The 17,919-nt window shown below is 36.6% G+C and overlaps 1 protein-coding gene across 2 annotated transcripts; it reads right to left on the bottom strand.

The window, feature by feature from the left end:
* Nucleotides 1-564: 564 nt before the first annotated feature.
* LOC306865600 (short transient receptor potential channel 4-like) lies at nucleotides 565-17,107 on the bottom strand. 2 transcript variants are annotated; one of them, XM_079410307.1, is made up of 12 exons: nucleotides 16,614-17,107; nucleotides 12,778-13,181; nucleotides 12,263-12,392; nucleotides 10,957-11,475; nucleotides 7,326-7,671; nucleotides 7,079-7,218; nucleotides 4,080-4,408; nucleotides 3,791-3,986; nucleotides 3,385-3,579; nucleotides 3,031-3,072; nucleotides 2,717-2,806; nucleotides 565-1,845 (listed from the first exon to the last, which is right to left on the bottom strand). In XM_079410307.1, the coding sequence occupies exons 4-12, from the start codon at nucleotides 11,374-11,376 to the stop codon at nucleotides 1,402-1,404; spliced, it is 2,202 nt and encodes a 733-aa protein (XP_079266433.1). In that variant the 5' UTR covers nucleotides 11,377-11,475; nucleotides 12,263-12,392; nucleotides 12,778-13,181; nucleotides 16,614-17,107; the 3' UTR covers nucleotides 565-1,401. The 2 variants fall into 2 exon arrangements, with proteins under 2 accessions (XP_079266433.1, XP_079266432.1); XM_079410306.1 differs by lacking the exon at nucleotides 12,263-12,392 and having other exon boundaries at nucleotides 16,614-17,062.
* Between the last annotated feature and the right edge of the window lie 812 nt (nucleotides 17,108-17,919).

Genomic DNA, 17,919 nt, shown 5'->3' with positions numbered 1-17,919 from the left:
AGCCTGTCTGGAATACACAAAGATCACATTTTCTGTATTTTTCTATGCCTTTTCAGTGATGTAACTGTTGAAAATCCCTATGAGGTCAGCTCAGTAGTTCTGGATTTTAGCATTCACAAAGCATAGCGTGTTAGTGCATTGCTCCTCTCCGCAGTGCAAATGACTTGCTGCTCTTTTAAACTTCTTTCAAGTGCCCTTGGGCTGCACACTGGACTCTCTAGGGTGCTAATTCAAATAAATTATAGATAGGCCTTTGTATCCCGGTGAAGGATGGAAAATGTGAATCAAATTAGATGGTGAAATCTGCCCACAGTTTAATGTTCCCACCCCATCAAACTGTGCAGCACTGCAGGAGTCTGAGCCTATTTACAGTATTACCATTACAGATCCTCCATTTACATCAGTAGATAACCTGTTGCTGGCTAAAATACGGCATGCCATAGGTCAAAATAAAATGAATCACAAGAGAATTTACATTAACCTCAAGCTCTCTCTCACTGTGCTGTTTGAATGCAGTGTAAGATTTTATTTTTTTCCCTCAGGATATTAAAATATATACCGAGTCATAGTACAGCATATATGTATTTATTTATATTTGTTCATTTATTCATGATCTGTAATATGAGGCAATAATCTGTTATGGAACCAACAAGGATAGATGGAATAAGACATTTAGAAGCATAAAGGACTATGTACTGTGCAAACTGTTTAATATTATGTTCTCCTTGTTCTTTAGGATGAATACAAATGAGGAGGAGGAAACAGACATGACTACACAGTACATTGTACCATACTGACTTTGATATGTAATGTTTAATTTGGACTTTAATCCATGTTTATAAAAACACACCCTTCAACTGGTTCCTTCTTTTATACAACTGCCTCTTGCTCAATGCAAAACGTGACTAAAAAGGTTAAAAAGTAGTAAATATTTGCATAGTAACCTTTATTAAAGAAATTAGGTTGCATGGCAGTAATGACATCTCTTAACGCTGGAACTACAGATAACATAAAATTCTAAACAGCGTAAGGCAGAATGAAAAGACTAGAATAGCAAGGGGTCGGCTATTGCTCCTTCATATATGATTCAGGAGAAAGAGGAAAACAGAACAGCGATAAACTACAGGAGCATTTACACTCTTGAGATTGTAAATCACTGTGAATGACAACATTGGACCCCCTTTTCTCCTAAAAGTGGCAATCATCCCTGAGACTCCAGAACAACACTTGATGTTCAGATCATACAGACGCAGCGCCCTGCACTGGACCTTCACCACAGCTGCTTCTGGGATACAAGAGAGAGTTCAGGAGAACAGTATCTTTCTCTTTCTTTTGCAGCATTTGGAATCTGATCGTCACTTTTTCAAAGTGTGAATGCCATTATAATCTGCTTCCTTCATATTAGTTTTCCTCCTTCATCTCTTCATCACACATATAACGCATATATAACATTTCTTCATCCTCTTGCAAAGAGTCGTTCATTCCATCCTTCTCTGTTTCATTGATTTGGTTCTCGTTTTCTCCCTGTTTGTCATCATCCTGTTCTTCACTCTCAGATTCACCAGCTTCTTCTGACACAGAGTAAATCTCTCCTGGGTTGTTTGGCTCTTTGCAGTTCATTTGATTGCTAACAGTCTTTTTTGAGATGAAAACTTCCGCTAGGCTGCTCAAGCCACCAGGCTTCCAGGGGTTGCCAGCTGAAGTAGAATTGCTCTTCAGAGGGTTCTCAGCATACACTAGGTTTGAAGCTCCTGTGTTCCCTTTTGAGTTTGACACACCAGTCTTAGTGCCCTTTATCATTCCCATCACCTCGTAACGGAAGCTTGAGATGTCCTGTTTAAGTTCCTATGGTAATAATAATCACACATTGCTCAGTAAACTATAATGTATTAACTCTTTTTTCTTTGATAAGTAGCTGTATAATAAAAATGTGAAAATAATGTGTTAATTGTAATAAAGCTATATATTTGACCCTGGACCACAAAATAGTAAGGGTCAATTTTTTGAAATTGAGATTTATACATCATCTAAAGGTGAATAAATAAGCTTTCCATTGATATATGGATTGTTATGATAGGACAATATTTGGCCGAGATGCAACTATTTGAAAATCTGGAATCTGAGGGTGTAAAAAAATCAAAATATTGAGAAAATCGCCTTTAAAGTTGTCCAAATGAAGTCCTTAGCAATGCATATTACTAATCAAAAATTAGTTTTGATATATTTACAGTGGGAAATTTACACAATATCTTCATGGAACATGATCTTTACTTAATATCCTAATGATTTTTGGCATAAAAGAAAAATCGATAATTTTGACCCATTTTGTTGACTATTATATATACTTTACTATATACCCATAATACTTATGACTGGTTTTGTGGTCCAGGGTCACATATATAATAACATACATTTATATAGAAAATGTTGAAATGGAAATGATAAGCTTTGGCTTGACAAAAAGTGAAGTAAATTTAAGTTAAATGACTAAAATTATTTAATTATTAAAATGACTAAAACTAAAATAAAGTAATACAATATTAAAGAAATAAAAATAAATTAAAGTTACAAAGAAATATTATAAATAAAAATAATAATAAAATTGACAAAAGCACATAAAAATGACTAAATGTTAAACTAAAGTGAAAACAGGAAATGTAAGAAAAAGTTAATTCAAAATATTAGTACTATAATAATATTAAAAAGCACACTTTACCTTAAAGTTCTCCTCAGTTAATCCCTCTTCTTTTTTGGCATTCCTAATCATTGCTGCCACATACCGTTTAACCAAGTTTCTAAGTACCTCCTAAAAAAAATTCAATTCATTTGATTATGAACCGGGAAAAGATTAGACCAAACAAGCGGCCTACAGAGTCTTTCAGAAGAATTAGATTGTATTTGAAGGGGAGATTAATGTCTAAATTCCGAAAGAGTTGAGTTGATTTACAGTGTATGAAATAAGAGATTGTGGATCTGATGCACTTTGTAGACAGATTTAATGATCGGTTGCTTTGAAAGAGACACCATTACCTGATACTGGCGGTTTGTGCGGACATTTTCAGCAGCACGTATCTGAGAAAAAAAGAGAATAGTTCAATTGTATTGATTTTTCATGATACCTACTTTACTATATTACAAGGTAGTGAAAACCTCAGCAGCTCCGATCATTTTGTTCACTGAATCATTTAGCCTCGTTTCAACATTTTGACGATTACTCGTCATACAGAGCAATTGTAAGACTTAACAAGACGTGGACTCTGATGTTTGGTTCTTTCTGTATATTGACAATATAAATCACCAGCTGTCTGTTTCCACTTCAGAAACATGAGGGTTCATTTTTTTATATTTATTATGAACAGAAGAGGAGAGCAAATGGCTTTTTACCCCAAGTGATCCAAACGTCTCTGTTCTTTTTCTGTTTTTAACATTGAAGCAGTGGGTCTTGATCCATCTGATGAGGTACCACGCTGATTTTGGACTTGGAACGATGTTGAAAGGTGGAGGCAACGTGCCGCCCTCCTCAAAGTAGCTCATCCAAAGTTTAGTTCTGGCAAACTTCCATTCAATATCAGCATGATCCTGAGGAACAACCAAAGAGAAGAGCTGAATATGCCAATTAAACAGTAAACTGAAAGAATATTTGTAATTCATTTGTCACACCAAAGGGGCCTAAAATTAACTAATGAGGCAAAAAGTAATATGAAAAACTTGAACTATATAATTAGGATATTTATAATAAATGTATAATTTTTTAATTGTGCCCAAAAAACTAATCATTTACAGCACTTACAGCAATATGTTGGTAGGAATTATTCATCATAGCAATGAGCATATTAAGAAGCACCACCAGAGAGATGATGTTGTAGGTCCCAAACATTGTGGCTCCAACAAATTCGGTGAAATAGTGTTCGGCGTCAACTTTGGTCACATACAGGGCAACAAGACCAAATATAGACCAGAACAATGACTGCAATGTCTCAAACATGCTGAAAAAAACAACAATCAAAAAACATAATATCATTATTTTACTGCAAAACAAGCAAAATTAAGATGAAATCTATAGATCAGAGATTGCTCACGTGGTGAATGCATTGTTCTGATTTGAACAGCGGATACCCTTGCATACGACGTTACTTATATTTTTGGCATCAGTTTCATAATAGAAATACAGTTGATTAAGTCCATTTGCAAATGCGAGCAGCACCAGGCAGTAAATGAAGAGGAATTTGAGGATGTCCAGCAGCATTCGGCCAAGAGAGATCTGAAGAGGGCCCAGGTGCGAGTTGGCTGTGAAGAGTGAAATAAGTCGTAGGGAGCTAAATATGTTAGCAATGGCGAACAAGGCCTCGCCCACCAAGGCGGGGTGCCACATCCCCCATTCCTCCCGGTGCCCGTAGTTTTCAGAGTACTGCAGAAAGACAAGTGTTGAGAATTACAGTATCATCGTTTTAAACCTCTGGTCAACCTCTTTCCAATTAAGACTGGACTAATATCTTGTCCTAACCAGGCACAACCAATACGTTTTCCATTGACAAGTAATTTGTTTGTCCACAATGAAAGTCCAAATGTTTTGAAGGCAAATCACAGGCAATCAAAAATGTTTATGGTGTAATATACGGTTATGCGGACCACAATTTTGATCCAGTGAGATTCCACACTGGGCGGGGCTACCCAGCACTAGTTAGCAGCACTTCCAACTGGTCAGTAGGTGGTGAGATATCTACTTGCCATGCAAACATTTCAATTTCGTTTTTTTTTTTTTATTATTAACCCTTTGGTATTGTTCTTTTAGTAGGTACACTTGTATTATTTGCAGTCAACAAAGACCATAATCGTATAATAATTTTAATGCACTATTTTTTTTCTTTAATATTTGGTATTTGGGAATTTCATGTTACTGTATTACAATAATCACATCTAAATTATGCCAGCAGTTTCATTGATGCATTATTTGAGAACCATTTGGTCTATCAAAAACTATTGGTAATGTGTTTCAGATTTTTTTGACAAACCGTTCAGAAGCCTACGGTGATGCATTGCTGCCGCACACATATTATTTTTTCCACTCAATTATGTCGTAATAACGACATATTTTCTAATTTTAACGACACCTTTTCTCGTTAAAACAACATCTTTTCTTGTTAAAACAACACATTTTTTCTCATAATAGCGACATATTAATTAATAAAAACGATATATTTTCCCTTTACAATAGATGGTAGCCTATATTATGTGAGCAGCTGAGCGATTGTCCGTGCTTATGTCGCCAAAGTCTTACAGAAATGAGGATCTACACGCTGCTGAAGTTATGAAATACACTGTTTTAAATGTATTTTAATGTAATGGTTTTAATTTGTAGCGGCATGTTTATTAGGATTAATTTCCAATCTGTCTACATTATAGTGCTATCCAATAACTGCAGTCAGACCCATGACTTGTTTAGGCTATGACCAGATCAAAACAGTTATTTTTGAATATGGACTCTGGGCTTGGAATATTTCTATATTTGAATGACTGAAGTTTGATTTAACAGCAAATGTCTTGCTAGCTGTGTGTGTCCATTAACTGATCGTCTTTTTCCGTTATATTTGTATATTATTATTAGCTATTATTATTATTGTCATCATCATCATCATCATCATTATTATTAGCCTATTATTATATTTTTATATTCGTTTTTTCCCTTCATTTCGATCTCTTTACATAACTTTGACTAGTTTTGTAAATAAGTCTACTGTAAATGCTCGACATGCTAAAGCTTTGATTATGCTGTGACTAGAATTTATAGGCTATTGGAAATGCAGTTTAAAGTTTTAATTTAACATATATTTCTTTTTTTTTCCTGCGAATGAATAATTATAAATATTATAGCCTACTGCCTAGTGTTTCATTGAGGAATGAATCATTCACGTAGTTTCATTTGTAAATGAAAACACAACACGCTCATTTATCATCATGCACTGGCATAAATAGCCTACAATCATTAAGTATTGGCATAATTGTCAGGCATTTACAGTATTTGCAAAATATATGGTAGCAAAAAGCATAATTATATACACAACGTTATAATTATAAAAATATAAATAAATATAAAAATATAGCCCTAGCAAGTTAATATAACCTAATAATAATAATAATATACAAATATTAAATGAAAGGTTTAATGTTAATAAAAAAATGTTTTATCCATCTCTGATAATTCCGGGTTGCTATGGTCACGTAGGTTTGTTTACGCATTAAACTGGTGGCCACGAGAAATGGATGTCGTTCCCTCAACATAACATCTCGAGGCCACGACATATTATCACGTTCCCACGACTTAATATGTCGTGGCTACGACAAAAGTAAGTGAACCGAAGACGGTCCCTCACGGCACCGTACCTCACCAGTAGGTTGTACTGTGCCAAAAACTACTGCAAGTAGCCTCAAGTGTTGCTTATGATGCCGTACCAAGTTTACTCAGAATACGCAAAAGCATTGCCAAGATATAACCTTGCTTTCAATATGGTGTCCTCTTCATTGAATTTGTTCATGTGATGCTCGAGAAGGGTTGAGTTTATCAAAAGGCTTTTGATTATGTTTTTGCCAGTGTGGTCTGAAGATGATCTGAGACAATTTTGGTATTAAAAAAAATCAGACAAACCTTCTAGGACAAGTTTAAAATGGCAAAAAATTGCATGCATTTGACTCGGCATGAGCCAAGGAATCAGAGGGGGCAAACTAACAGATACAATAGGTGCTTGGAGTTGGCCCCAATAATATGTGACAATGTGAGTGTTTTTACTCTATTTTTAATTAAATAAATGGAGTCTTTGCGAGGATAAGACTTATCCTTTGATTTTGAACAGTATTGTATATTATTGTTTATTAGGTTTTTTTTTTTTTTAAATGAATGTTGCAATTGGAATTTTCCGATGCCTGGATTGTTCTTTTGACATAATAATTCACACATAAAATATCAGGGAAATGTTTAAGTTTGTAAAGAATCAAATCTGTTAATTAAAAATGCAAAGGTAAAATTAAGCCAAATTCGGTTTTATATAAAAAGTGTAAGAGTACTAAATTTTTGATTTATTACCTTAAAGTAAGTGACGAACTTCAATGAGATGGTGGCCAGATACAGAGAATTCATGACAAAGTCCATGAGGTTCCACCAATCATGAATGTAATCCTGAAAGCCACCGTCCCACATTTGTTTGATTTCAGCCCATACAAATCCTGTAAAACAAAGAAATTCAAGAAAATGAATCTACAACGGAACTAATAATAATAAAAAAAAAAACTGTTCAAATCAGACAGATTTTTCAGCCCTAAATACAAATTACCTAAAACCCAGGGTAGGATCATCCATTCCACAGTGGTAGGCTCTGGTCTCTGCTTGGTGGACTCTTGATTGTTCATGCGGTCCACATGTTGGGAGGCCAACAGCAGGAGAAAGAGGAAGGTCAGATAAGAAGCAGTGTGGCATATAAACTTGATGAAGGGTTTCCGGATGAAGAGGCCATATTGGCTCTTGGGAGCGATCAGGTAGAGCAGCGAAAAGAAAGGGAAGAGGAATCCGATGAACATACAGGTGATGAACTTGCTGGCCCAATGGCGGCGTCTCCAGCCTGAGAACTCATCGTACCAGCGAGATGCGAGCAGCTGCTGACAGTTTGGCTGTGCTACAAACTAACCACAGAATAATGAAAAGAGATTAAATTGACAATGAATGAACTACAAGAGTCTGTTACAGGAGTAAATTCACTGTTGACTAAATAAATTAAGACAAACAGTACATGTAATGTGTACATTGAATTATTGGGATTTTGCTGAACTTTAATTTAATGATCTGCCTGCATTTTCCCACTGGAATGTGCAGCAAAGCAAAATAATTTTCTGCCTTCTATCATGCATGGAGACTGTCATCATCTGCATCTGCAGTTGCAGAAGAAATGCTCTCTGCAAGAGAAAACAAATAACGGAGCCATGTCCTAATGAGAAACGAGTGCCATTTGAGAGCAAAAAAAAAAAAAAAGGCACAGAAAGGCTTACAGTAACACGTTGTTCTTTTCTCTCAGCCTGCTAAGAGAAAAGATCTGGCTTTCATCATATCTGGTTTAAATCCCTATATGGTTGTTGCATTAGAGCTTTTCTGCATCTTTTGTAAAACCATCTGGGCTGCACATGGAACCCAGCAAGCCAAACACTGACTTGTGTGAATCAAACGTGTGACTGTCAATTTGTGATGTCAGTAGCAGCAAAATCAGCAGATATATATGGATAATAAAAATGTAAATGACTAATTCAATAATTATGTATAATATATCATTTTAATACTACATATATTTGGTAATTAAATAAAATGTAACAAATATAAATATGTATTTTTATGTATTTAATTTTTCACAAAAGCTATATATTTATTTGACACTCAGTCAGAGCTGGGTAGTAACTGATTACATGTAATCTGGATTACATAATCAGATTCCAAAAATTAAGTACTTGAAATCAGAGTAAATTACATTTTAAAATACTCCTAATCAGACTACAGTTACTTTTTTATGGATTACATGATTACATATTATTCACACAATAGCAATAAATTATTAATAAATAATTTATTCCCCCTAATTTCTCTTTTTCATCTTTTAAATGTTCCTTTCTAAAATAGTCTACCGAATATATACTTATTATATATGTATAAATAGTCCAGTTTTGTGGACATTCACACAAAGATCAGTCATTATTCAGGTGGCGACAGCATTTGACCACTGGATTTACAAAAATCATTTCAGGTTTAAGAAGGGTTTCAACATTGCATCAACTACTGATGAACACATTCATTTTTATTTGAATTATTACTCTGTAGGTTTTTTTAACCATGTATTATTAATTATAACTAATTAAAATGCACATATTCACGTTATTTCTTAGATACATGTAATGCAGGCATTCCAAAACCTTATTCACCAAATATATTTGCTTTAAGTACCCCTGAGAATTTAAAATAAATATTTCAATAATTAAGTATCACATTTGCATGTTCACGGTTTCTTTGATGTTGATTAATGATCACATGGCATGCAGGTAAATACAAATATTTCATCTTTTTTAGTAAGTGTTTTATTTAAAACAAAGACTATAGAAACACAAAGACTGTTCACTCCTATACTTATGAATGGGAGAAACTGCAACACGCAATATGGAGGAATAGTCCCACCTTCGAAATGAAAGAGTCAAATTTCCCAAAGAAACCTGACTAGACCTGCCAATCCACATGTACTGTAAGCAGGTTATGATTCAGCATGCACATTGCCTGGTCTAGCCTGAAAAATACGCTTTTTAAACGCTATTTGAGTATAAGAAACAACATTCATGGGGCAATTAATTTCAGATTTTTGTTGCTGATTTGACATAATGTGAGTTCAGCGAGCAGTGTTTGAGATTTCAGGATTCCCCTGTTCATTAAGATTGTCTTGTATGAGCTGACTGGAGGCGTTGCAAATATGGCTGAAGTGAAGAGACTTTCCTCGAAAGGGAGTTCAAATAAAAAAATAAAAATAAAAAAAGGGGAGTTTGTTTTAAAATGATTTATTTTAATTTAATTTTTTATGATTTCATTAATTTTCAGCTTTTCATTAAACTCACAACCCCCCTGCAGTTCCTTTACGAACCCTAGTTTGGGAATGTATCGGCATCCTGACCAAATTTGCCCATTGGCCTCTGACCATCATGGCCTCCTAATCATCCCCATACACTGATTGGCTTCATCACTCTGTCTCCTCTCCACCAGTAAGCTGGTGTGTGGTGGGCGTTCTGGTGCAATATGGCTGCCATCGCATCATCCAGGTGGATGTTGCACATTGGTGGTGGTTGAGGAGAACCCCCCCCCCAATGTAAAGCGCTTTGAGTACCCAGAAAAGCGCTATATAAATGTAACAAATTATTATTATTATTATCTACAGATGGAGAATATACACCTGTGAAATGTAAGTTATGCATTTAGGAAAAGAGCAAATAGCTCAAACCAGCTCTGTCAGCGCAACACGCAGCCTTTCTGTCAGAGCCGCTTTGAACTGAACCTATAAACTATCGGCTACTATATCTTCCGAGTTTTTTTTAAAGCCCTTCATATAAATCTTGTCACATGTTTAGAACAAAGTGTATTATGCACTTTCTCTGCAGCAGTTCAGTCTGTGTCCTCCCTATAGATATTTTTTCAGACTCTCATATCAAACTCGATATTAACGGTATTGCTTCATACCGTATCGCTTATAAAAAATATATCGATATATCGTACAAACTCGATATACCGCCCAGCCCTACTTGCAATATGACGTATATCACATAGAAGCCTCTCCTGCATAAGAAGAAATATCCTTCTACCTTTCAAACAGAAAGAAAGAGCTTGTAATGTTTAATGTGCACAGAAGGGGGCAACATAGATCCATATAATGTTGCCTCCACTCTGCAGCATCCCTCTTGAGCAGTTCCTGGATGCCTCAACACTGCACATTTGGCATATCTTCTTTGTCTGACACATCTGATTCAACTCATCAGCTCAGTAGTAGAGACTCCAAGACCTGAAATGGGCTTCCAGGAACATGATTGGGAGCCACTGCTCTAGAGGGGATAAAAAACAACCTATCTTCTTGGGGTGAAAATATTCTACAGATTTAAACCCAGAATTTGCTAAATAGGAAAACACCACCACCTGAAATATATTATCCACAACATGTAAAATACACCAAATTGCCAAATCAACAGGGCAGTCATCCAAGCACAGTCCCTGACTATTGAAACAAACAACTATAAACACCTGTGTTTGTAATAATGAACCTTTGTAATATGTTCAAGTGCTGTTCCTATCTGCAGTGATTTTTTTGTGCTACTGCTAATGATCTTGAAGTAGTTGCAGATTGCTTTCAAAGTTCTTGTTGTCAAATGTTGACATCTGAAGAGCACAAAACTCACCTCTTTCTGGTGGTACTTGATAGCCAGTTTCAACCTGGCAAGATCATTATTCCCCTCATCCTCCAGGAGATTCATATCGTCCCTGTAGTTCAGAATCAGTTCGAGCTCTCTGGAGCTGCGCGTTTGGTCAAGCAGATTTTTGGCGAACTGCTTGCACTGCTGGGAAAGCTCTTCATACTCTGACTTAAATTCATTCTCCACCTTGCTAAGCTCCTGGAGCTCCCAGCTAAGCTGGAAGGCCGTCAGGAAGGGGTCTTCACTGGAGAGGGCGATGAGCGAGGGACTGGCCAGGGCATGGTAGATGTTGAGACGGGATCGGGAATGTCGCAGGCAGTCCACGTCTGAGCTGGACACGCATTCCATACAGTTGCAGCGCACCTGGTGAGGCTGGGGCATAGACACACCCTTCTGAACCAGCATCTTGATGATCTCATAGTTGTTGGTGTGAGCGGCCAAGATGATGGGCGTTATGTCAGGGGTAAAATCGGAGAACTGTTTATCCAACAGGATAGGAGGAACCTAGAAAGAGAGAAATCAGGGTTGATAAAGTTCACAATCAATTTCTTATTCTGTACTTTTGTCTTGTTTTCTGGTATAAATGTCCTTAAAACAAGATACATGTGCTTGAAAAAGCAGAATTAAGACTTTTAGATCTCAGAGAACTAAATTTAGTTAAAATAAGAAAAAAAAAACTTAATGGTTGAATCCAGTCAAATCCTGTTGGAAAATATTTCAAGCATAAACCTCATTAATGGTTGATTTCTAATGAAAACAATACCTTTCCCCGTAGTATCTTATTTTAATGATGCTTTCACTGGAAAACAAGACCTGAATACCGAGTAAGAAATTGATTTGTTTTTAAAAAAGGCACAAGCTATCACCTTTAACCCCAGGATGCTTCATGGTGTCTGTTTCTACAATAAATTAAAGTCCATGAAAGGCAAGTCAATTCAATCAGTCAATCTTGGTTACACCCCCGGGCAGATATTTTGTGTGCAAGCTATAGATAAACATGTAAACAGTAACTGATGTCTACTTGAGCCAAACAACTTATCAAAAATCTGATTTGCTCTTTTAAATGAAGGAGATCCGTTCCTCTTGCCACCATATTATACATTACAATTTCTCTTTATACAATTGTATAATATACACTACTGTTCCAATGTTTGGAGTTGGTTTTGGAGATGTCTCTTATGTTCACCAAGACTGCCTTTATTTGATTAAAAATACATTACAATTTGAAATACCTTTCATATTTTTAAAAACTTAAATATGTATTTAACTTGCTCAACCAGATATTAATCACCTTATTTTTCTGTGAGACATGGTGGCATGCCAATCAATTTGCTACACTGTGTGCCACTGAAGTCATTAGCACTTTATCTGTAGCAGGGGTCTAGCCCTTCAAACAAAGTGGGAAATTACTTAATCTTCAACTGCAAGACAGAGACAAGAAAGTTATGTTCATGGAAAAGCAAGAAAGCACTTTTAAAAAGAGCACTACTTTCAAAACTTTTAATTAAACAGCCAGGTCTACAGGGAACAAATCACTTTCAGAGAGGATTAGTGCATTCTCGCGTTCCAGGTATCACTGCAACATGGTCAGGAAAACTATTTGAAACGCTCTAAAACAGTTTGGGCGTAATCTGCACATTTACAGTCGCTTCACAAAAGAAGGGATTACCAAGGCAACTGGGAATTCCTGCAAGTGTAAGCTGAATTGAAAAGAGGACCCGAGAGATGCTACAGTAGGTGAGACATCAAATTGTTTTGGGTATACAGGAAACTCTGAAGTAAATTTGTCAGAGATTGCCATCTTACCTGCATGCCTCTGCTGGGCTTTTTATGATTCAAAAGCAGCTCCACAGCCCCCACCACTTCCTTTCGTATGGCGTGTAAAAGCGCATCCCCCACATACACGTTAAAGCTGAGCAGCAACTCAATAATTTCCAGGTTCTCATTCTCAATGGCAATCAACAGAGCTGTCCGTCCCAAAGGGTCGATGCAGTTGATGTTGATTTTGAAGTAGATCTCTGCTTCTATCAGCGCTTGTTTAACGCTGGCATAGTCACCTTTCTCCACAGCGCACAGGTAAGCTTTTTCCAGCGGTGACAGTTCAGACTCTGCTCGAACTATTCGCAAAGGAATCCGGTCCCTATACGCGAAGTCGACTGGTCTGTGAAAGTAGAGCTGTGACATTGCTGCTATGCCTTCATGTGAGACAACTGGGCAAGAAGAGAGATGGGAATAGTGAGACCAAGAACAGACAATGAAAGGATGCTGGTAAATGAGGATATATAAAAATCATGCATTACAGAGGAAATGACCCTAAGCACTGCAAACCATCATCTCCACACCCAACATCCCATTAGCATGGCACTTAGCCCTCATTTGCTTGGTTTTCTGTTAACTTCGAGGTTATGAGGAGGTTATTAGATTTGGGTGTTGTGTTGAAGGCCACAATGAAAACCTCAGATACTTCTAATGGGACAAGGTCTTAATGGAGTTAAGAGCACACTTGATATATATTAAGTCATAAATGTATACCATGGACTGGGTTTTTGTTATTTGTCTAAGGGCAAGGCAACGCGGTACATTCAAAAGTCATTAACATTATCAATAAAATGTCTGCAGGAATTCAACCTGTTGAAATCGTCCCAACAGTTTATCAGGCATCTCATATCCAAATATTTTGATCAGATTTGCTTTCTCTCACCACACAAAGGAGCTCTGAAAACGCCCTCTTGTAAGCTGTCATTTGGATTGATGTAAATCACTATAGACTGCTGTGGGGATGTTGTATTTTTGTAGAACAAAACCCATAAATGAGTTAACAATTTAGCACTTCCGGTTCCACCGGTTCGAATAGTACCTTTCATGCAGTGTGTAACGTAGCTGTATGTGAATGCAAATGATCTGCAAAGTTGTAAAGGTGAAAGTGCACGATAAATAATGTTATTGTCTCCCAAAAGAAAGAATTGACTCTGAACAGCGTAAACAAGTCGTTGATTTGAATTCTCACTTTTGTGATGGCTACACCACGTCACAGGGTAACATTATGTGTGCCTACTATGTTGGCTGGCCGAGAACAACTTGACCCGCCCACAAACATGTCATTTTAATTACGACTGCTTCTCTAATCTCAAGGAGTTCATTGCGGGATTCACAAAATGCTTGTTCTTTAAAAATGGCTCAGTACCTAGTTTATTTGGACCAGCCAGCTCCTCTGAATCTCAACTTGTAAGTATGACAAATAGTAGATGTTTATATTTTCAATCAAGCTTTCAAAATATGAAACTATGACAATGGGCTTTTCGTTTCCGACACGCACTATACAGGGTAGACCAGTAATCCTGAAATCTGGCCCCTGCAGAATTTAGCTCAAAACCTGCTCAAACTCATCTACCTGTCATTTTCTAACGATCTCCTAGACATTGATTAGCATGCTCAGGTGTGTTTGATTAGGGCTAGAGCTAAACAGGAAAGTGAATCTCGCAAGCCGGGTTTGACTGGGCCATCTGACCAATCAGAGCAGAATAGGCTCACAGAAAGGAGGGGTTTAGAGAAGCGATGAAAAATGAGGTGATACTAAATGCATATTTTGAGAAAACGAAAGCATTGTTTGACCTTGCATGCATGTAAACCTATTGTAGGAGACTCCCAAAACAATATTAGGAACCTTAAAATGGCATAACAAGGGCACTGTGTCTGTGGTTAACTCATATTTTTACTAGTGATGTCCCAATCAGAATTTTTGTGTCCCCGATCAGAGTCATTGAATAGTGAATATCTGTCAATACCGAGTCCCAATCTGATACTTGTATTTTCCTATTGCTTGGTGCAAACTTCAAGTACGTTAAAGTTATAAAGTAAAAAAATCCAGTTTCTACAGGGATGTGCAGAGAGTTGGTTCATATCCAATGTTTAGCTTTTGCCAATTGCATTTAGGCTTTAAAATTCATAATATTTGTTAATTTGTGAAAACTATCATTAGCAGCAAAACATGTAAGAATCATAAACTTTTACTGGTCACAGAGATTATTTTTTGCAATAATCCAAAACCCAATGGAAAAATAATATTGGCTTTTAATCGAGGGAACCAGGGTGATGCTAACCTCTGGGCTGGCCTACAAATATATGTCATCACTGCAGCACTCGTAGGTGACATGGGTAAATTATATCTGTACTCACTGAAATCTGCATATGTGTCCTCTAGATATGAACTGACTATTTGTCAAATAGGTTCATATCAGGGGACTGAAAATCAATATCTAACAATCCACAATTGAGTCAGCTTGTAGATGATGCTGATGTTTTATGGACAGTGCTTTCTGGTGTGTGCGTTACAGGAACATGCTGTTAAAACATTTTGTTCTTCAACAGACTTAACGGTTACTATTCTAAAACCTCATGGTGTTTTACAGGTCCAAATATATATAGTTAAACAAACACTTGTGACTGACACTGTCAAATATAGTCTAGTGATAAAACATTATGGTCCTCCAGTGTTCTCACACAAACTTGTAGACTCATGAGGATCTTCCAGACTTCTATTGTTGCACTCACTGTGTCAAATTAAACAAAATTGTACAGTGTAAGATGAATGTTTTACTTTTTTTAACCAATTTAACCAAGTTAAATGCAAAAATACTATTTGCAATAATTTATGATATTTTAAAAATAATTTAAGCAAATTTAGTTTCTTTAATTCAGCAAAAACATAAGATCTGAGTTCAACAAATTGTTCAGTTCACACTTGCAGAAGACTACCTTAGAGGAACTTGATAGGCTACAAGAGAAAGAAATGTGATGTAGGCTACATCAACCAAATAAGTGTTTATTTCGATTTTTAAAGGCGTTTTAGACACATCTGCACCACGTAAATTTGAATTCTGGCAATATTTAGTCTATTTATGAACGTTTTACCCAGTGAAGAGGTTTTACTATAATTTACGAGGGCATTTTCATAATGTGTGCAGAAGTGGTTGATGAACACAGTGCGCAGTGCGCTCTCCAGTCTCCACTCATGACTGCCGCAGGCTGTGTCTCAAAATATAGTGAGCAGCCTACCTCAGCGGCATTTCTGGCCGTAGATGTTTTTGTCGCGTTTCGAGTTAGCAAAATGTCAAAAAAAAAAAACAATCCACGCGCATCCAATGGCCGAACATGATGCATACTATTAAGGTAGGCAACGTGCGTTAGTGTGGAAAGCAGGCTACGTTTCATGCAGTGTTTAGTTTAAAAGCAGTCTTTACAGACACTTACTTGAGATTTAATGTATTATTGATTTCCAAATACCACAGTAATTCATTATCTCTCTGGAAAAGCGCTTTTATAAAACGGAACTCGTTGTCACTTTAAAGGAATCGTACACCTTAAATGCAAATTCTGTTGTCATTAGCATACTCACCTTTGTGTTGTTCTTAGCCTATGACTTACTTTTTTCTGTTTTACACGAAAGTACATGTAGGCTAATAATAGCCTCAGTGTCCATTGTATAGAGAGAGGGAGAGAAGTAAATGGTGACTGAGGCTGTCATTCTGCATAACACCTCCATTGTGTTTAACGAAAGAAAGTCACACAGATTTAAAGAAAAGAACAGAATTCGCGTTTTTCGGTGAACTGCCCTTTTATGAAATAACGGAATCTCACCTCACCTGTTAGTTTTGGATGTTGCACGACTCGTGACTGATTCCGTCTAACTAACGTACAACAGGTGCCCAGCGCGAGGAAAATCCGTTACACTCCAACCGCCTCCACAGAGAAAACGCGCGAAAATGCGCAACTATAGAAACAAAACGCGGGAAAATAACATCCATTTGTACGCGCAGCAAGGCTCAGTGATCCTCTCATTTCGCATTCAAGATGGAGCTAATCTGCAGAGTTTCCCAAAGCTGAAAATATTTGTTGTTTCCAGAAAGTGCATGTGCGAGATCTTTGATCGTTTATCATCTTGCATATTCGCTTTCCCAAGCAGGTTTCATCGCACTTTGGTGTGACGCGTTCTCATCTTCCTTCTATAAGAGTTATTTTGATCATTGAAGAGACTTGGAGCGCAAAGGCTACCAGATGTCCTGTCTGCATAGTCTCTCTCTCTTTCTCTCCTGAGAGAGTGCTTGTACACGTGTATACGGTTCACCACTCGACGTCTAGTAGCCTATCACAGACAGTCTTTAAAGGTGCACTCAGATTTTAAATGCTAATTAAAAAGGTTTGCACATAATGAATTGAAAAGCACTTTTGAAAAATATTATTTAACTAGAAAAAAAACTAGATATATAATTGCCTAATATACCTAGAAAAACTGGCTCCTTCTTGGGCACTGCCATGTTTGTAATCACATGACCAATAATAATATTAATAATTACTTTAGAGCTTTCAGTGAGTCTTTAAGGCACTTAAAGTAGGCTATAGAAGTCAGCAATAAGTAAATAAATAGTTTTAAATCCTACCAGTGACTTTAGGCTATAAAAATAGACTGAATGAATTCCCAATACTATCTCAAAATTGATTGTAATTTATCTCAGGCATGAGTTAATATAGAAATAATAAAATAGAGATGAAAATGTTTCAGAGTAAAAAGATGTGGAGCCATAAAGCAAATTTCACATAATTCCTCAGCAGCTATTGCAAAATGTTCACCACCTGTCATATTCAAACTCCTCTGAGAATATGCAGGTCTTCAGCCCAAAATGAAAATCTGCTTCTGTTTTTCCTTTTTTTAATCTTTCTCTTTCACAGTTGTTTGCATATCAGTCATCTGATCCTCAATGATGAAGAAAATCTTTGCAAGCATTCTGGCAATCCCAGAATGTTCCAGCCAGAGGATGAAAAAAACTCATGATTGCGAGAAAAAAGTAGGAATTGTCAAATGAAAAGTCGCAATTACCTTTTTTATTTTTAATGGTGCAAGTTCTGACTTTTTTCTCCCCTCATAATCGCAAGCTTATGTCAATAAAAAAA

The sequence above is a fragment of the Barbus barbus genome (genome assembly GCF_936440315.1).
Source record: "Barbus barbus genome assembly, chromosome: 47".
NCBI lineage: Eukaryota > Metazoa > Chordata > Actinopteri > Cypriniformes > Cyprinidae > Barbus > Barbus barbus.
Note: the sequence above shows the minus strand (reverse complement) of the source record. Positions and strands in the feature narration are given on the sequence as shown.

Bases quoted from the DNA above. Each gene is read 5' to 3' on its own strand.
- LOC306865600 (XM_079410306.1), bottom strand. From the start codon at position 13,155: ATGTCACAGCTCTACTTTCACAGACCAGTCGACTTCGCGTATAGGGAC. The intron at 3,987-4,079 runs GTGAGCAATCTC...TGTTTTTTTCAG, and splicing joins CAGAACAATGCATTCACCAC to CATGTTTGAGACATTGCAGT. The intron at 3,580-3,790 runs GTAAGTGCTGTA...GTTGTTCCTCAG, and splicing joins ATTCCTACCAACATATTGCT to GATCATGCTGATATTGAATG.